Source organism: Natator depressus, chromosome 1, assembly GCF_965152275.1.
Source record: "Natator depressus isolate rNatDep1 chromosome 1, rNatDep2.hap1, whole genome shotgun sequence".
Classification (NCBI taxonomy): domain Eukaryota; kingdom Metazoa; phylum Chordata; order Testudines; family Cheloniidae; genus Natator; species Natator depressus.
The window spans coordinates 144,386,877-144,408,533 of record NC_134234.1 but is presented as its reverse complement, the minus strand read 5'-3'; the positions used below and the strand labels follow the sequence as shown (position 1 = coordinate 144,408,533).

The 21,657-nt window shown below is 38.1% G+C and overlaps 1 protein-coding gene across 1 annotated transcript in view; it reads right to left on the bottom strand.

Moving 5' to 3' along the window:
• The window catches only part of IL1RAPL1 (interleukin 1 receptor accessory protein like 1), a 1,125,084-nt gene that overhangs the window by 499,048 nt on the left and 604,379 nt on the right, over positions 1-21,657 (bottom strand). Inside the window, exon 3 of the mRNA XM_074968407.1 lies at positions 20,934-21,213. Coding sequence (XP_074824508.1) covers positions 20,934-21,213 — 280 coding nt within the window. The remainder of the gene's footprint in view (positions 1-20,933; positions 21,214-21,657) is intronic.

The following is a 21,657-nucleotide window of genomic DNA, read 5'->3' as shown; positions in this document are numbered from 1 at the left end:
TCAGGGAGTAGAACCTTCTTATCTTGGTGTGTGCAGAAAATAGGGAGATATACTGCCTCCTCCCTTGGGGCAATATGTGCCTGCAGGGGTGCACGTATGGCGCTTCTCCAAGCACAATGACTGATTATTACTAACACTTGCAAAAGCCATGCAGGAATGAGTAAAGATATTTGTCTTCTTCCCATGCCCACTCAAGTGCACACAGATAACCTGGCCTCTTTACTTGCATAAGGTACTAATTCATATGAAGGCAAAGAAGCAAACGTGCATGTTACGCAAACCATTAAAAGTAGATCCTTTATTTGCCACAAATCTTCCTCTAATATTGCAGATATTAATGCTAAACTTTGGTACTACATATACCTTCCTGAACCTACACATTCTCTAATGAACAAATATGTAACTACTGTAAAGTAAATACCTTTAACTTATTTCGTGATCTTTAGAATTTTTAAGAGCATTTCAATCTATATGCATAGTCTGTCATTTGCTTTATTTTGCTTTCTGCCAGGTAACTAAATATGTGGATGACAATAAATATATTATCTGAATTGCACTATTTTAATAGAGTCACAATATTGTCAATATGGAAATATTTTTGGCATATTCTGTTAATGATTGCATATCAAAGCGCCTAAGTTTCCTTTACACTGAAAAGATACCTTGTTAACTATTTAGTTAAACTTTAATAATAATCCAATAATTTTAAAAGTGCAAATGAAGAAAAACAACCCCTCTCTCCAACCTTTAGTCACTGGTATGCACTGCCAGTAAAATGCAAGATAGATTGGATACCCTGAATTTGACTTCTTTGCTCACTAGCTTTGTTGCAATATAAACATCACTCTAAACACATGCAAAACATGAAAAATACTGATGTATGAATTCCCATAAGTTACATTTAACTTTTAGGCATCTGGTAGCAGATTTCCCCGCTCTGTGGTGTGAACAAATCCAGTAATTACTGTGGGTTTTATATATATATAAATGACAAATAATAGAAGTTGTTGTCGTAGTAACACTGAGTCTATTCCATTTAAAAAGGAAATAACCTCCAAGATGCAAAGCAAGTAAAATAAATGGTAGCATTTAAATATCCAGATACAACTTTTATTTATTGTAATATATCTAGCTGCAAAACCAGACTAACATGCAGATATTTGACTTCTTCATGGAAGCCAATAAAAACTCACCAAAATAGGAAGTCAGTCACACATTAGACCATACCCTACATTCAAATTATTATTACATTTGAATTACTAGGATAGAATTCCTCTTACAGATGTTGTCATTAAAAGAAAGAATCCACAGTCATTACCACACTATTGTAATTAAATTTTTACAGCAGTAGTTCCTGTGGTAAAAAGTAATTACCCTGATTCAATAAAGGTTGATTTTGAATGGCAACAACTATAACTGCATGAACTGTAAGTAGTTTTTTCCCCCATTAAAACTAATATTCTAAAGGAGAAATTAAATTGGAGGTCCAAAAAAAATAAATGTTGACTTCTCAACAAGTGAAGGGAGGTGAAATGAAGCTTTCATTGGATTTCGTTAAGGTTAAGGAGACATATGCAATGTTAGCTCTGCCCTCTCTTTCAAATACATTATGCTATGGGCTTCCTGCAGAACCCTACCTCATTCATTGCAACCTTTCAGCTATTTTTTTCCCCATTGTTCATGGACATTCATGTCTGCCGCACCCGCAAGTCAGCTAGGAAGCACGTGGTATTAGATATTCCCAGGGCCAGGACTCCAGTTGTCCCACACAGAAAGCATGTTCCAGGATACTTGCTCTAGCTATTATGTTTGCCAAGTTCTATCAGATCCTTTTGATAGAAGAAAGCACTACAGACTAACTGTGGCTTTTTAAAAGGTAGCTAGAAGGCACCTCACTCACGAGAACTGCAAACTACATTGTGAAGGATAAAAATGTATATTTTGACACTGTTCTGTGGAAATATACTTTCTTTTACTACCAAATTTAGTAAGCAGCTCAAAACTATCTCTGAATACTGTAGAAGTTACATTTTCAAAGTCTATCAAGTCAACACTTCTATAGAAATGTCATTTGCAGACTGAACATAAACTTATTAGTCTAGATATAAGCTAATATTTGAAAAGAAGAATTCCCTCGAGTTTCTGTCCAAGCTGATGTGATTTTATTTTTCCTTTGCCAATTTTTCACACCCAGCAAACACCCCATGAGACATGATTAAAAGTTGGAGGCTTTTTCCAGTAAGGAATAGGAAAAAGATTATAACAGCTCCCTAAACAAATTATATATTATTAAATATAAAGTTATTTTATTGCCCTAATTAAAAGAATCTTATTTTCCTTTTGGTGAACAATCTGGGAGTTTAACAAAGGTCTCTCCCTTTACTCACGCCCTGTGGAGGACTACCCCTAGCTATGAGGTTATTGCTGAGACTCCAGTGGATTTAGAACCATTACTGGACATTAAAGAGCCTGTCCTGGACATGTATTCTTCTCCAATTAAGAAAACTACTACTGGTAGAAAATGGAGCAATGTTTCAAGAGCAAGGGGCAATGCTTCTTGATAGCCAGCTGATCTGATATAACAGTTTTCTGAATAATGAATTGGTAACAGACCTAAATTTTAGAGGGCATTCCTTAGGCTCATAAAGCAATCTACACTGCATTTTGGCTTCGAGATTTGAAAGTCAAACAGGAAAAAAACAATTTATGCTGATTTGCAATTTAAACGTTCACAAATGAACTGGAGTGTTTACTGCCGATTTACACTGTAACGTTATTATAGATATCACTTTTATTGCAGGTGATTCTTTTCTCATCCTCTCTGAGGAATGAATCAATGGCAACACAGCTGTCAGCAGAATAAGGAAGAAAACCTCAAAACCTGAAGAAGAAGAAGAAAAAAATACCACTTTGAAAGCTACTGTTCTGAGAGAGGCTACAATAGCATGTTGCAGCCAGCATTCTGCAATTTGGAAATCAAGCACATCCTCACATCCTTTGCAGAATGCCCAGCTTGTATTTACCTAGGGATTACGATTCTATTAATTCCCACATGGTGACCTAGGAGAATGATGCAACAACTCAGAATGCTGGAGATCTCCTTGTGTGACCCATTAATTACCACAGCTCACAGAGGAGTCTTAAAAAGGAGAAGGATTAAATACTTCACCATTACAAATTATGAGATTTAAGCAGTTTTTAAATAGTCTTTACAATTCTCCTTTAACCTCCAATACAACTTACCCTGTGGCAAAATGTAAAATGAGTATGAAATGAGACAGGAAGTCAAAGCCAGTGTATATGTTATATCAAACAAAAGCAAACACCCCCTTTCCACCTTAACACACAAATACCACACACACACAATTTGTATATTTGTATATTTATATTACATACAAAACCAGAATGTTAAAGTTGGAAAATCAAGCATTTCAAAGTCAGGAAATGCCAGAATTAAAGTTGCCTGTGCAACCTTAGTTTGACACTCTTGGGCAGATGCATTATGGCTAGGCTTGGAAGGATGAAATTTTTATTGGCATATGTCGGTAAACGCTGATTTCACCATATACACACAAACTGACAAAAAATACTTCCATCAGCAATAATTGAAACTTACAGAAAGGGAAAGTAAGAAAAATGCTGCTTGAGAATTTATTAGGAGTTTAATTTAAGGATATTTACTTCATATATTTTGACACGTGATATTGACAATTTGTGTTTTAACAGTACTAAAGCTTTAACTTTTTGAATCTCAGTGTAATTAAATAATTATTGTCTGACCCCTCCTATGGACTGACCTCTTCATAATTTTGTGTAACTGTGAAAATTTAATTGATAAATATAAGAAAAAATGCTTAAAATAAACATTGATATTATCTGTTGCAATTATATAAAAAATAAAAATCACATTCTGTCAAACCTAGTTATGATACCGTCTTTAATTACACGATCACCCCACAGGACCTGCAGTCCTCATTGAATGGGTAGCTGTTGAATCTTTCCTTTTATCTTCAACATTCAGTGTGTGGCCACAGGCCTTAGTTATTGCATACTACCCACATCCTGCACTGAATACAAAGCTTTTAGTTTTCTCATGGGCTTTTGTATTCAGCTCTTATTATAGTGTCTGAGGGCTTCATAAATGTTCACCTTTCAAGCTGAAATGTTTCAGGCCTTGTCTCTTTCTGAAGATGATTTTCCTTTTTTAATGTTTGAGTCAAAATGGATCATATATATACACAAAGGGATTAGTTCGATGTCTTCACTGCAGAGTTATTTATACTCGAGTTAACTCCTCTTTTTGTCTAGCGCAAGTGAGAACAGCCACACTTTGAAATAACCCTCACTCTGCACAGGGTAATTGTGTTAGCAGATGAGGAGTTATGTTAACTTAAGCTGTAGCCTATATCCTGTAATGGGACAGCCAACTTGAGTTAAAAGCAACACCACGCTCAAGGTATGTGTGATTGGAACTTGATTTAGGGGCAATATTCAAGTTAACTCTGCAGGGAAGACAAGCCCTGTGAGTGCTTTGTCACCACAAGAGAAGGAGGGATATTTAATTTTATTGTGGAGTTACCATCACAATTAGTGCTACAGTGGTGGGTGTGGGAAGTTGAGGCTGCCTAAAAATTTGAAAGACTGGAAATTCATTTTTATGAGAAGTTCTGCTACATTGTTCCACAAGACTGAAGTACATTTTGAGCCACTACAAGCAGCCTGCTAAATTAGATGCAGGAGCATCCATCCAATGCCGTTCCACCCCTTCCATCCATGGTAGTCAGAGCCTGGTCCTCTACTGCCAAGAGACTTTTGAATTTTTATTGACTTTACAACAAAAAGGCCTTACAGTGGACTTATTTCCTAGGACATGTTATCTTGATAAGTTTGGGCTACCTCTTTAAATGCTTAAATGCTAGTGCAAGAGTGAGGAAAAGCATACTACTATAAATGCAACCAACAACTGCTTGAACATACCTCTGATCCTGTGTTGGCAGGCATCTGTAAGCTTGTGTTAATAATGCCTGCTTTGTATACATGCAGCAGTGCGTTTTACACTAAATCTCTGTTAAAGTGTTCTTCCCCATTTGAAATCCATCTTGGAACCCCACGCGGAGGTGAGAAGAGGTGTGGGGGAGATAGAGAGAGGAATGCTGGTTGTCTGCCCATCAGGGAACATAGACACACCATTACAGGATGCCGGAGGGGAAGGATGGTGATTTTGCATGCACAACAGGATTAGAAAGTGTGACAATAGCTGCAGCTTGCTATGTGGAGTCAGAGGGGGAGGGAAAAAGGAGAGAAAGTTGTCATGCCCTGAAGGGAACATACAAGCAGCATTAACAGAGGTGGGGGTGATAGTACCCATATCCTGAAAGGAAGCTACAAGTGGCATTTCTTAAATCCATCTTCCACCAGACAACAGATTGGTCTTACATACACAATGGGCCCTTTATGTCATATTCTTCCAAATATAACTAAAATGGTGAATCAAGTCCTTGCCTGGCTGAGGAGATCCTTTCTCAGCTTCCTCTCTGTCCCATTCCTCCACAGTCTGTTCCTCTATCTCCTTCTCGGAGTCTTGGGTTTGAGCAGTGTGGCTGTGGTCCCCCGTTGAGAGCTTTGGCTCCTCCACATTTGGTCATCCCCAGGTTCTCTGTAGTCAGTCATCCACAAACTTCTCCAGAGTGTAGACAGGCACCATTCTTGGAGTATTGGCAAGCACCTGGACAAAGTGCTCATGCAGTAGCTCCTCAGGCTTTTACTAGACTAGACGTTGTGGTCCTTTGTCTGGTGGTACAGTATCTCTAGATATTTGATCTTGTCCCAAGACTGGTGGCAGTACAGTGGATCCCTTCCTCAGACAGATTTGGATTATGTACTGTCCTAACACTGCTGATTTGGGGTCTTGGATCCAAAATCTTAAGTCCTATTGGAATCACATCAGAACGGAATAAAATGCTTGGTATCAGCCACAGGCCAGTTTGCTGGATGCTGGGGAAGAAGTTTCTACTCAGTCACCATTGACTAAACTAAAGTGCAGAATCAGAACTAGAACGTCATACAAGGAGGGGTCCAAACATTCAAGTGGGTATTTATATGGTATGGAGATAACTTCTGGTCATGAGATGGGGAAGATACACACAACAAATATACCTGAACAGCAATTTGGGGAAGACATTGGGAAACTCCTGGTACTCAAAAGGACTGTAACTGAGTCCCCGCTGAATCACTAACTTGAGCATCAGCGACGGTCAAGCATCACTCAAGCTCAAAGCACCACTTACTACAAGCTAGACTGCGTGTAGATGCAAGTAGGGTTGAGGGGAACACTAGAGTTATACCTCTAGCTAACGCTGTAGTGAAGACATGGCCTTCGTTATCTAGTTAACAGTTGTACAGCTAAAACTTAACTTATGAAACCTCAAGAGACTCCTGCTAAGCCATCACACATTATATTATGCCATCTCTGAAGAACATCTTAAATTGAACCTTTGTACCTTTTCTTTTAATATATTTCCCTTATACTTGAGAGGTAGAAGCAGTTGTTTGGAAAAAGTAGTTTTATAGCCTTCTGTTGTTTATTCTTCTCATTCATTGGAGCAATCAAAGAACCTTATTCTGTATGTCCCAAAACATTCTTAATATAGTGTCCAGGGAAATACTCAGTTCAAGGAAGTTTCTGTTTTAAATCTCTCTCTCTCTCTCACACACACACACTCTATCAATAGTTCCATAGCATACTCCCAAGCAAAAGGAATAAATAGTCCTTTGCAGTTTTTTAGCTGCCAGAGACAAATGCAATCCATGTTTAACAGAGATCATACAAAAATAATTGCCCAAAGTCTTCTTATATTTTGTTGTCAAACCTCTCAACTAGCTTGTGCTCATGTAATACACAAGGTGTGATGAATAGCAAATTGTCAGAAACAAAAAAAATATTAGTGTTTGAAACTTAATATGGTGTGGAATTCATTACTGCATGGGAGAACACTTTTTCTAACCTACTTTCATGTTTCTGAACATTACATACTAAAAACATTAAAAGAACATCTGAATATCAGTCCCCCCAGTCTCAAATTGGGTACTAAGAAAATGAGGAACACACAATTAGTGACCACTTGTAAAAAGTTTGGAGTAAGTGACTTGCCCAGCATCTATAGGAACTCTGTTGCAGACACAGGGATAGAGTCCAAATCCCCAGGGCAACATTCAACTATCTTAACGATGAGACTGTGCCTTTTCCCTTTCTGCAATCCCACTTCTGCAACAAATAAAGCAGGGGGTCCTCCAAGCAACAGCCTGTGTTACTATACAACCCAGATTCATTCCCAGAGCATGGTCGATCCTGCACAATGAATGAGGAATCAATACGAGGTGATCATGTAATTAAAGACTGAATGATAATGCATAAACACAAGTGGGCCAAATCATGTTTATACAGACAACCTTGCCCTCAGGTCATCTTCTCTTTAGGCTCTGAATGTAAGTACATCTCCAAGTACTGCTTGGATAGATCCAACTTCATTTTTGCACTGCTGCCCCAAACCATAACGACAACTTATCAGCTTGCAGTACTGGGTAAAAATCAATACGGAAATACCATTGGCATTCCTTTCTCTGTAGTGGTGATGTCTGAGCAGTTGTGATTTTCAGTGTGGCACAGAGAATTTGAGAATGTTACTTGCCAAATCTTGTGAATCACTAGGAGACATTACTGAAAATTTCTTTACACTCACAGATTTCAGACAATCATCCTGACCGGATATATTTATTCCAAGGTAGATGTGCTTCAAAATTAGTTATTCTACAATTAAAGCAGAGCTGGCCAAATAATTCATTGTAAAATATGTTCATTGCAAATCTTGACATTTTTCATCAAAGAATTACTAGTGATTTTTTTAATTCTACCACCAGCTGTAACTAAAGTCAGCAATGATCTCCCTAAATCAATGGCTTTAGAACACTGTAATAAAACCACATTTTACTGCTCCTCTTCAACCACATCAGACTTAACCTTCCTGTTACTGACTTGAGAGTACTGCATGACTGCTTCTCCCCACTTATCTACCCTCATTTAAGTTCCAAGTTCTTCCGCATCTCTTTTGCTCTGCCAGTGACGCTACCCTGTCTTCCCATTTGTCACCTTATTACACAGTACAGTTTCTTCAGCTGTATTACCCCTTACAAATGAAAGAGCCTTTCTGGGCTCATCTGCTAGCCCCCTAACTCTCTCCACATTCAAGTCCCTCCTGAAGATTTCTCTCTGTCACAATGCTGATAAGAAACTTGCTAATGGAAGTTGTCAGGCATGAGGAGTAACTTGGGCATAATTTCCATGTTCCTTCATTCCTTCCTTCCATCCATCTATCAATATATACATAGAGAACAATGTCAGTATTTATTAACAAGTACATCTGTATACCTGCTTATCTGTTGCTTTTGTTCCCCCTATCCACTGTCTGGATTGTGAGAACTTTGCATCAAAGATCGTATCTTCTTCTGTGCTTCAAAGTGCTCAGGTACACTGTGAGTTATTATTATTAGCCAAAGACCTTTGATTTAGCCAGGCATAAATTACTCCTCCAAATAACCCCCAGCAAGTGTATCAAATGTAGTAGTGTCTGTCAACTGGATTGCAGGACAGGACATTGACTGTTCTGTTGGCCTTGGGAAGTCATTTAACCTTTTGGTGCTTCACCTTAATTGCCTACCTCACAGGGGTGTTGAAATGTCTAATGTAATCACTTTGAAGATGAAAAAGTATTATTTAGCTGCTAAATATTATTATTATCACCAGAGCAATCATGCACAGCTTTTCCATTAGTAGCATTAAAGGACATTGCCTTGTGGATCTATACTCAGGACTCTGTTTTTGCTTATACCCTTCCAGCTCAATGTGTTTTCTGATCTGTGATTATGGGAAGCAGCCCCAAAGAAATGGGATAAACTAATAGTCACATTAAAAGAGGACTGTCTAATTTTAAGAAACCTTGTAACTCTAAAAAGAATTGAAACTTAGAAGCCTCATCAATAAAAACCACTTGAACATTATTTATGGTCAGAATTAGAATCAGAATTCTTTTGGTGGAGCCTTGCAGTTTGAAGGAAAAATATATATATTAAAAATCTTCTTTTCAGTGATGTTATTCTGATCGCCTGAAACTGACATTCTACAGGACAATGCATTTAATCCTCACTTTTGTTGGCACATCTCATTTTGGCAGAGTATTGCATTGTTCTTTAAACAGTACAAATTGTCATTGAGTTGAACAGTCTTGTCAAATTCTAAGCATTCAAAAATTATGTCAGGCCTCAAAAATCAAGATATTTAAAAATATATTAATTGAGAGGCTTCTTTTTATTTCCCACCTCTTTTATTTTTTTTTAAAGCTTTTAACTTGCTAGAGTGTAGAGTAGACCTGACTGCTTTTCTCTGCAACCATTAGGGCTAAACATTCCCCTCCATTTTAAAAACAAATTCGGAGATTCTACTAGATTTCTGATATAGGCACTGGACACTAGGAACTGGGGATTTAAGAAAAACACAAAATATCGTAAGACTCACAAAAAATGAACAGAATTGGCAAAACTTGAGTGAGGTTTCCAAGTTCCAATGATTTATTTTTTCTCGCCATCTTAGTGTCTGGCTCATCTCCTCAGCTATTGTTTGTTATCTTTTTTGTCACCTTCTGTTTCTCAGTGTTTTTGTTTTTTGATAATTTCTGATTGTCAGGATTTCATCTAACCTCTGTCTAAATGTCCCTTAAACAATTTGTTCTTGATTTCTTTTCTTTGCTCCTTTCTCCTTGTTGGCATATTATCTCTGTGCGTTTGATTTATATGTGCTTAATTTTCTCTTGTTTGCCTCTCCCCAAACCGATCTTTAACATTTGTAATATCCTTCCCACTGGAATTTGCTTTGCCTGTTTGGTCTCATAAAGCCTGAATCTGTAGACCTTCAGGGCACATTTCCCCTCCTATCTCAGTAGCAGACTCAAAATATGAAGAGAATTGTCTTTTTGGCTGGAGCAGGAAGGAGGAGGCAAAGCAGGGGCCTTAAGCTACTGGGGTCTTCACAGGCTGTGGGAGCTCCCTCCCCCAACTCCCCTGTGTTGTGAACAGTGACGGTAGGACACAGACTATTCCCTCTCATTTCTCCCTACCCCTTTTGGAAATCACTGTTTGCAGTTGGGCTTTCTCTCATGGGGGAAGCGGGGAGAGAAGCAGGGCTCGGAGCAGCAGCAAGGACCCTCCTTATGGCAGCATCATGGAAGCCCTTGATGCTGAAATGTAGGGCGGGCCTACATCAATGCTATTATATGTGGGTAGCCTGAATTAATTGTACCAGGTTTGGGTGAGTAATGGTATTGGAGTAGAGTTTGGTGGCTCAATTAATTACACTGGGGTTGGCCTGAATTGTCTTGGTGTGCAGAGGCTGGGTTAATTGCAGGGAAAACCAGTGGATGGTCTGAATTAATTTTCCTGGAGGCAACCTTGAGAAATACCTCCCTTCCCTCCCCAGATCCCTTCACCATCATGCCTCCAGAGAAGCCGAGGCAGGGACATTCTCTTCAGCTTCCCCACCCTATGCCTCCCAGGAACCCGAGCAGAGACCTTTTCTCCAACTTTAATCTCATCTGTAAAAGTGTGCTGCTCTCTCTCATGATTTCATTGGGAGTTACTCGCTATTTGGTATTTTTCTGAAAGCTCTATTTCATGGAATCAGATAATTCATGAGAATTTCAATTTTCCCTTCTTTTTTATAAAGGGAAGTTTCTAACTCACCTGTTCGTGAAGAAACTTTGAAAATGTGAACCTTAAATACTAAATACCATATGATAAATACAAAAGAAGTAAAAATGTATTATTGAAAAATATGTAAATATTAAGCAAATCTCATGAATTTTGGTGGATTTGACTTATGATCTTTGAACACTTGGAGTTGGCAAGTATATATATAACACTGATTTAATGACTTCACGCTATTTAGTTATGAAACAACTTTTCAAACATATTTTATCCTTAAAAATATAATCTGTCAATTATGGCACAACATACAACAAAATGCAGGTGTTCTACATTTTGGTTGATTGGCACATACTTTGATGGTTTATGTCACCTACTGGCAGGTTTGAAAGCTTGGAGGTATGCTTAACTTTAAACACAGTCAGTTGGTCTGCTCATTTGTGTAAAATTAAGTAAGTGTTTTCAGGATCAAGGCCTAATCTGAAACAAGACATAAAAGTGAACATAAACGATTTGTAAGAGGATGGTAAAATCCATGAGTAAAATTATCTCTGAAAGTAATAGAAAATCAAAGTAATTCTTTTAAACCCATGATAATCATCTTACTTTCTCTCTCTCTCTCTTTTTTTTTTGTTTGTGTTTATTTGCTTTCTACTAGCACTCAGGAACTTGTCATAATTTTCATTTTCATTGCATTGTCTCTGAAATGTGCAGGTGACAACATTTATCTCTCCACGATGTAAATGTCCTGACAGCTAACTTGCAAGCATTTGCTTATCTCTTCATAACTATTCACAAAAAGAAAAGGAGTACTTGTGGCACCTTAGAGACTAATAAATTTATTTGAGCATAAGCTTTCATGAGCTACAGCTCACTGCAGTAATTCCTAATCCCAGTTGATGTACAATTCCTGTTTTTTGTTTAATAATAACAAGAGTACCTAGCTGTTCTATAGCACTTTTGATCTGTAGTTCTCATAGCACTTTACAAAGGAGGTCAGTACCATATTCCCATTTTACAGATGGGGAAACTGAGGCACAGGGAGGGACATGACTTGCTCAAGGTCACCCAGCAGGCCAGTGGATGAGTTGGGAATTGAACTCAGGTATCCTGAATCCTAGTCCAGTGCCCAGTCCAGCATTTAGGCACAGGAAAATTTCACGAATCACGATAAAAGTGGATTTAGAAATGGAAAGGCGTAAGCAGGATATTGCTATTCCAAATAGTCTCCAGGTTTACAAAAAATGATCAAAATTGAAAATATATTTCATACCAAAATAGTTAGTATAGTTTACTGGTTTAATAATAGAAATATATGTACATGCATGTAATATCCTTTAAAAATCGTTGCCTAAATGAAATGACAGAAAATAAGATAAAGGTGAATTATTACCTTATGTTTTTATTAAAAATGACAAACTGCAGGAAAATTTTCAAACTTTAATTTTAAATGCATAAACTTGTATAGTTTGCTACTGCAGTCACATTGTTATTTTCGCATCTGCTTTGCAATATGTAAGCAGCATGGTTTTAAATCTCATAACTAACCATTACTGTGTCAGCCTCATATCAATTCTTGCATAAGGTGTTTATCCACCAATTGAATTTGCACATTCTGAAGGTCTCTGTTCAAAAGGTAGGTCTCAGACTGATCATTAAAGAGTGAATCTGGTTGCCCTTATTTTAAAAAGTCTACTGAAGACATCAATACTAAGTATCTGGATTTAACTTAATTAATTTTGTTTTCCATCTGACGTGGGGACATATGACAGGACAGCTTTGTTTTCCATTATTTTATATAACATATGATCCCTTCTCTGCAGATGGATTAATTGCAGTTTACAGTAGATAGTGCTGGTTGAAAAAAAGGTCAATTAAATGTTACTCTGGTTGAAATGAGCCATTTCGCAACAACAACAACAACAACAAAGTTTTGCAGAAACATATTGGCTTAGATGAAAACTACATCAGGAAGGTTTCTCAAGTCCAGGATGGAATTTTTGGTCAAAATGGGAGAGAGCCTGGTCTTAGCAAGTGTGAAAAATCAATACACCCTCTATGATCTTGAACCTGCATCTCCTAGACCTCAGATGACTGCCCTATCCACAGGGCTACTGGAGGAGGAAAGGAAGGCAGGAGAAGGAAGGCGTCTTTCTCTTTCCTGTTTTTTAGTGAAAGATCCTGAAAAGTCTCATTTTTATTCTGTGTAGAAATAAAGTCAGCTACTGTAACGTACAGACGATTACACATTTTTTCTGAAGGTTCCAGTTCTAGAAGATCAGCCATCACAAACAGACCATAGTAGGAAACTGAGCTGACTTTTGTACAGAATACCTTCTGCCATGTCAGTGGAATTTTTTAATTATTGGAGCAAAGAAGAAATGTGACAATGAATACAAAGGAGGTAAAGCCTGCACTACTAAAAGAATATTGAAAATCCTAATATACTGGCAAGACATTGACATAATTTGCAGGATAATCTCTATTTTATTCCATAGATTCCCTTAAGAAAATATGATCTCAGTAGTAAAGTAATTAATAGTAAAAGAAAACTGGTATCAGATAAAGAACTCTTGCAAGAATTTCTTTCCTGGGTCCCTGGCTATGGGAATCTGTCTCTTCAACTCCACTAAAACTGGCTCTACTAGTGGCTTTTGCCTGGTCACTTCACTGTCACTTTCAACTCAACTCTCTTCTCCTCCAATATCAGATCCATTCCCAAATCCTGCATAATAATTACTACTGAAAATGTTACTTTCTTCTCTAACCCATTCCTATAATTCACTTATTCTTTGGTGATCCTTCACTTCTACCTGCTTCTCAGCTTCCTCTTCTCCAGTTTATTAAGATATTACTTCTAAAATTATCTTCTCCCACAACAAAGAACTTATCACTCCCTTATCAAATCTCTTCTGTGATTTTCCTTTTCCACACAAAATTTCCATTCTCAAACATCTGCACAACTCAAATCCTGCTTCTATCTCAGTTCTTATTTCCTTCTGTTTTCCCTCACTTCTTTCTATCCATCCATGCCATCATCCTAACTGCTCTTTTTGTATCTTTGTTTACAGTGTGCCAAACTGCAGGCTCTTTGAGGAAGTCTTTTAATTTGTTTGTATAGTACCCATCACTAGGAGACCTGACCCTAAATAGGGCCTCTGGACTTGACTGCAATATGCCATAACAACATTAAACTTAAATAATATAAGCATCTGAACTTGCTCTCTGAGTTAGGTGCCCAATTTGCATGTACGTATCAGGCTCTTATTTTTCAAAATTTAGCTTCTAATATTTTGGTAGAAAGGGTGGATTTTTAGAGAAATGCCTGACAATATTACATTCAAAATCAGGAAGAGCCAGTCAATAAGGTAGGCTCCATCAACTTTATAAGTATAGGCTGATTTTCAGTTAGAGACATTATATTATATAGAACTGCACAGGGAACTAAAAGATTACCTTCTGAAGAGACAAACATTAAGAAATCTCAGTTAATACTAACTGCTACAAAAGAGGAACAAATAAAAATTATATCATAACTTTGACATTTGTGTAGGCTACTTTAAACAGAATTAAGATAAACAAGATCAGAAAATAAAAACAATGTAAAAGTAATAAATGTTGAAAATCATTTAGGTGAAATAAATATTTATAATTATGTATGTTTCTAATTATCTGGGGAAAAATCCTTCTCAGAGTCAAGTGGAGATATTTAGAAATCAGTACTAACATTAAAAGAATGCCAGGTATTGTGGAGTGGTAAATCTTACTTGTAAAAGCTTTTACGTTAATTCTGATGATTTAGAAATGGTGTCTGTGAACAGTTTATGAAAAAATGAAGCCTATTTCTTTTAGACTCAACTTTCCTCCCACCCCAAAAGCAGGGGTGTCTTTGCCCTCCCTGTATTTTATTCAATATTTCTGACAATGGAAATTACAACACCTATTTTATATTATATATATATATATATATATATATATATATATATATATATATATATATATATATATATATATACACACACACACACACACACACACACACACACAATGTGATTGTCAGGAACCAGTGCACAGAGGGATTGCTATCCAACAAGTCTTCATAGAGGGAGTGGACTAAGACATTACAGGATTTGAACTGCACCCTCAATGATAATTTAAAAGAATGCTTCCCTGAAAGTGATGTGGTGGTGGGTTTTGGTTTGGTTTGGTTTAGTATATAATGATTGTTGTTTTGGCTTAAAATTACAGGGTTTTTTTGGATAAATGAATTGTACATGACAATAATATTTTAAACTTCATATGTAGATCCTTAAATTTACAACAATATATGAAGATACATCACAAGCATAATTGTGCTCTTTGCAGTAATTTCAAGTGTATACGAGGACTGTAATTACTTAAGTTAGTTAACTTTAAATAGCATTCATTGGCTATGTCATTCATGACAGCCTCTTCCAAAAGTTAATGGTAAGTCAGAGAAGAGGAATGCTGATCATCTTTAAAATGAATAAGAAGATTCAAATCCAACTACTGGATAAATATGATGTTATATAAGCTGATGATGGGTATGTCTACACTGCAATAAAAGACTCACGGCATAGCCACAGCTGGCCTGGGTCAGCTGACTCAGGCTTGCGGGGCTCAGGCTGCAAGGCTACAGAACTACAGTATAGACCTTTGGGCTTGGAGACCCCATGAGGGGTGAGAGTGGAGTGGGTCTCAGAGTTCAGGCTCCAGCTTGATCCTAAAGTCTATACTGACACCCAAATCCTGCATCTTGGCAGGCGGGTAGACTAGATGACCTCTGTGGTCCCTTCTAACCCTATGATTCTATGATAATGACCAGGGCAGCATTTTTGGAATAATTTTTTTGAGCTTCAGGATCAGCAAGCTAGTACCTGGGATCAAGTAGGGACTCTCCTGGAAGGGTTTGGAACTGTGAAATATACATTGGCAGGGGTAAGCAGTTATATTAAACTTGTGAAAGTGAAAGATGGATCAAGGAGGCTTTGGCGTAGCCATTAGCCTATGGGAGGGTGGCAAGCCCATGCTCTGCCCAGGGAACACTTTGAGGGCATACATGACAATAAGATGGGGGAGAGATGGGCCACCCTTTATTCACAGTGACAGGAGTCCCCTCACAACATACCAGTTTGTTATGGTGTTGAGACAGGGACTGACGAGGCTGAGGTTTCCAGCTCATGAATTTGGCTCCCATTCATTCAGGTTTGGGGAGACAACAGCAGTGACACAGCTAGGTATGGGAGCTGGGGCAATTCAGACAATTGGCTGTTGGCATTTGAAAGCATATAGAATGTATATGAGACCTCAGTGGAGAGTCAGCCTCAATTTTTTGTTGTGTTCTTATTCCAGATGTGGGGAAAAGGGCCACGCAGATGATGGTGTGGATCTCTGGGCACAGTATTATTCACTGGGTGCATAAGTGGGCATTCAGGTTGCCTGAGGATTCGCTGCTGGGGCTCAGTGATGAAGCAATCCCGAGCTGGCATAGAACAAGGGGCATGTTACAGGACCAGCTGGTGCCACTTCTGTACACCGTGGGGGCTCATCAATAGACACCATATAGAATAGTGGTGCACCTTGGAGAAAATGACTTATGAATTTGTAAAGGGGTAGTCTTAATGCTCAGAGTTAAGAGGGACTTGAGGCAGATCCTGGAACTTTTTCCAGGAGTAAAAACTGTGTGGTGAAACATCCTTCAATGCAGGGTGCGTCAGGCAGCTGTGAAGGAGGTATATGAATAGGGACATGGCCAAATTCATGGAGATCATAAGGGAGGTTGGTAATCTTGCATTCTGACATAGCATATGGGGCAACAGAATTATTCAGGGGGAATGAGGTTCACCTGTCAGACTTCGGCACAGACACATTTTTGGCTGATATTAAAGGGGGCAGTGAGAGATGTCTGGGAACCCAGCTGGGGATGTGGGGGAGGCAGCCAAGCTAGTTGCTGGTGCCTCCTTGTGGTGGATGTCCAGTGCAGGTACTCTGAAGGGAGGGGACACAGAGATCACACGGATGGTTTGGTAAAGACTTTAAAGACGGTGTTTGTTAAAGGAATGGAATAGGGAGAGGTTCAGGGCACCTATGACTGGCAAGGCAGGAAGCCAAACACCCCCTCCTCTATAGCCCACCTTAATCCTCATTTGGGCTGGCTGGGGACCAGGATAGAAGTGGGACGGGGGGCTGACGGAAGTCCCCAGGTAGATATTGAAATGATTATGGAGTTACCTGAACTGTACTCTTTAATCTGCCGGGTACTTCCGGACATCTAATAATAAAGTTGTGGCCTCATTAAGCCATACCCATTGTCTCCTGTCCTCCTCCTGATACAGTCAGACAACAAGGAAAATAATGTAAATGGGTATCATAGTAACAAGTTTTTGCAAGAAGAGGATGCAGAGTTTGAAAAGAGAATACTGAGTACTGATTGCTGTCACAGAAATAATCTAAGTTGTAATTCAAGAACAAACTCTTACAAGTAGCTACACAGCATAACGACAATGTATAAAGTTCTTGTCTGTCTACACAAAAGACTATTTTTTCTTAGCAGCTGTACATTGATGAGTCACTGTGCAATAATAATGAACAAAAAGTTCATCATCTTGAGAGACAAACTTGATCCTGTAACTGAAAAGGTAAGTTTTTTTATAAAAAAATCTGAGAATTCTTTAGAAATATATTCATTCAACAATAGTGCAATCTGGCAAACACAATAGATAACAGCGTGATGGAATATCCACTGTAAGCCTTTATTTTTTACAGCTTTCAACTCCCTCAAGGTTGCAATGCAGAATACAGGTCACAGCACATGAACATACTTTTGTATATAAGATACAATCTGTTTACTTTTTTTAGATGTATAAGGCTGCTACAAAATAATGGGTGGCATGCATCATTACTCTGTAGGTCTAGCAGTCTTCTCAATGCTACTAATGGGATAGTGATCAAAGAAGATAGCCACAGGGACAGCAAGCCCTCTCCTCGACTTCCAGCCCAGTCTGGTGACCTCCCAATCTTGCCTCCAGGAAGCATTAACTTGGTGGAAGGTATCTATAGCCTGCACATGTGAAGCACATTAATTGAATATAGCAAAAGGTATTGCAAAATGTTGATGATGCTGTGCATGTTTCTTATGGCTGGCAGCATTTACTGAAGGGTAAAGGTGAGAGTTGGAGAGGATTGATGCTGCGAGCATAGGAGAGGGGAGTGAGACGATGTGGGGGTGTGTGCGCATGCACACAAGTACCAATCTTTAGCTCCTGAAGTGAAGTGAAAGGAGTCAGATCGGCAAAGAACTGCCCTCAACAAAGTGGGAAGGGGCACTCTACTTGGAATCAGATTATTCACTTCTGCTAGCACATTCTTTTGGGAGACTGCCCAGACCATGCAATTAAACATTTATATACTTCACTTATCACAATTCAGTCTCCCAGTTGCTTTATTTCTTCTGCAAGCTGAGAAATTTCTTTTCCTCGCTATTTACATAAGGATCAGGGGTACAGAACTGGAATTAGGATACCAGCGGAGGAGAGGAGAGCAGTTGCAAGGGGCAAAGCAAATGGTAAACCCTGGGCCACTCCACCCCTTCTTCCTATGTTTGGGATTGTAGGAAAGCTGTATATAGTTTTTCTAAAGCTCACCTTCCTTACTTGCCTGTTTATCTGTTCTTCCTGCTCTGATAGCCCCTATGTGCATTTCTGGTGGCCCAGGGACATGTGAACCATCAGTTTCTGTTCTCTACTTCTGTTGCTTTTAACAAGAGGCAACCTCCTTCCAGAGGTCATGAAAAAAACTCTTTCCAGTGACTCCCTCCCTCCCCCCCCCAGCAATTTAGGTCCTCTTCTACTCTGTGATAGGACTTTATTCACTGCTAGAGCCTTTGTCCCCTAAGACATATGGCAAGTAGAGGACCACAAATGTCAGAGCAAGAATGAATGTGGTAAGAGGAAAACTCTTAAGACTATTTGTGACATACAGTTGGGAGTAGGAGCCTACTAACTAACACCTTTTATGTGATTCAAGGACTGCCAATCAATATATCTGATGGAGAGAGAGGACAAGCTGCATTCTAACTTACATATTATTTCTCATGGACTAAGTGTGTAAAGAATTTGAAGTCAAAGTCAAAATCTCTTCCTGAGTTATGAATAGTCCTTAAAGTAAGAACACATTTGCTATAGTCAGAAATGTGATTTCTCCACCAAGGTCATTTTTGAGCTTTAGAACTCAGAGAGTTGAGTTATTTGCTTTAAACTTTTCAAAAAGTTTCACTTGTAGCACAGTGTTTTTTCTTGCTCCATACAGTACTCACAACAGTGCAAGTAGTCACACTATGACCGTGAATGTACTACTATGCGTCCCCTTTGCCTGAACTGAGCTGCTTAGTACTGGGCCCTAAAGTAAGCTTGGCATCATTGTGGAATTGTTTTAGAGACCCTTTGAACAAGAAGGAAGAACCTTAAACACACACACACACACACACACACACACACACACACACACAGGTCCTTACTGCATATTACAATGTCTTTCTTGCCAAAAATTACATACAAGTCTACATATGCCACTCCAGATTCTATAGCTCACTCTGCCTCCCGGCACCACCTACAGGACAGCAACACAGAACATTCTAGTAGTTTCAGTGGTGATGGCAGTAACAGAGCTGTCATGGTGCTGCTGCTTTTCCTAGCTACTTCAACAGGGATAGCTTTGGAAAAGCTACTAGAACCTCATGGAATTTTTCTGCCCTGCTTCACCCCAAAATCTCAGATATCTTTTGTAAACTTATGTTGTTCAGACAATTAGTTCATAATGTGAGAATTCAGGAGAGGAGGCATTCACTGAGTAATTCACTGTTTTGTGTTTTATTGTTTTGCCGCACATTACAGTCTCTAATAAGGTCACTGAAGTCCTGTATATATTAAGAGTTTGTAAAGTTGGACCCCAAAAGTTACTACTGGGTATAGAGCATATTATCATAAATAGTTCCACTGATTTTAAATGCTAATAGGCTTTATACCTGACACCAAAAGGTTTCAGGATTCGGGCCAAAAGGCCATATTTATCTGCCCTCTATCCACACACACACAGAACTCCTGTTGATATCCAGCAGAGTTTGTGAGTGTTTCAAGAGTAGCATTTCATCCCAAGTATATTATATTAAGTTCTTAACCATCATAAACAAAATCTGTTTTAAAAGATGCATTAATACAGGCTACTAGGATACACAAATAATAGTTTTCTAGGAGTTTTAATGTTTATCACATACAGGGGCTCATGATAAAAAACAAGCATTTACCTATAATTACCACGTGAAAATAACTATGGTGCCCCTCCGCAAGCAGGTTTTTTTTTAAATTTGCATCATTTCAATTTATCAGTAAAATTAATTCTGTATTGTCAAGTAATTTTCAGAAGATAAGTGGGTGCCCAGATGGTCTCTATTTTCTCTGTGGGCTGGAAACAATACATCAGTATGACCTATCAGAAATGCAGAAAGTGGAATATTCATCTCCAGAATAAGAAATAGAACTATGCTTGATTTTGTGATAATGGGGTTTAATACTACATGGTGCTGAGTACCTTTCAAAAGGTAGCCAGCATCCTAAGCTCCCAATGCAGGACTGAGCCAGTGACAGTTAGAGAAGGGTGCACATACTGTAAACCTTTTAATGAGTTTGCTTTGATTGCATTTTAACCCATTTTTAATTCACTTTATGAAAATATTCTAGTGAATTAGTTACTGGCAAAACATTTTGAAAAAAAATCAGTCTGTGCAAAGGTTAATATTGGAGAAAACATATAGAAAATAAATTCTGTATTTGTAAACAAACAATCACACTAGAAACCTCATTTTCAGAGGTATGCACATTCAAACAGGGAACTGTAACATGACTGATATGTCCAATAAAACTAATCAATATACTTCAAATTTTGAATATAAATCTACAAACTAAAATTATAAATGATACAGCAAATAATTTTGAATATTTTCAAGAAAAACCTAAGTTACTCATGAAACATTCACCATCAGGGGAAAAAAGACCAAAATCACTGAAAACAGTATGTGCTGTGGATGGTAGCATAAAGTTTCAGTATTAAGAGCAATAATTCTATTGTATTTCACTGTATTCAAGCATAATAAATTAAAATAAAAGTACCTTATAACACATGCGTAAAGACCACTGTCTTGCACCACTGTTGGCCGAAACCAAATAGAATCCTCTTCTTTACTCATTCTAGTTCCATCAAAAGCTATAGGTTCCTCAAAATCTCCAGGTCCAGAGCTTTTGTACCACATCAAACTAAGGCCAGCACTTTGTGCTAGAGAGTAATTCGCTCTGATATAGCCATAAAATAATGCACATTTTATACGAACAGGCTCTCCCACTAGAACTTGATACTTCTTGTAATCCACCGACCAGTCAGTGCATCCATCAGCTAAAAGAAAAGAAAAAGAGAAATATATATGTGTGTATATATAAATATATACGTATATATAAATAGAGGATTCAGCCAACTGAATACAGTAGCAGCCTAATATCAGAGCTGCAGTTTAGAGTTACACAGCTGGCATAAAAACCACTCTATCTTACACCATTCCCATTGAACATCTAGCAGCACTATTAATTTTTAAGTACCATGCAAAATTTGCCTATTTTTTTTTCTTTTTTGCTATTAACACCATTTTTCTGTGGTGAAAAAGAGTTATCAGATGAATTGTGTAGAAAAGAGATATCAAATGAATCTACGGTAAATCTTGATAATTGCTATGATATATATGCAGTTATTCTTTTTCTCTATTGTGTAATTTTAAAGTGAATTATTATAAAATATTGGAATTAAATTAGTGTAACATGGTGGCCATCTGCCACAGAAGGTGTC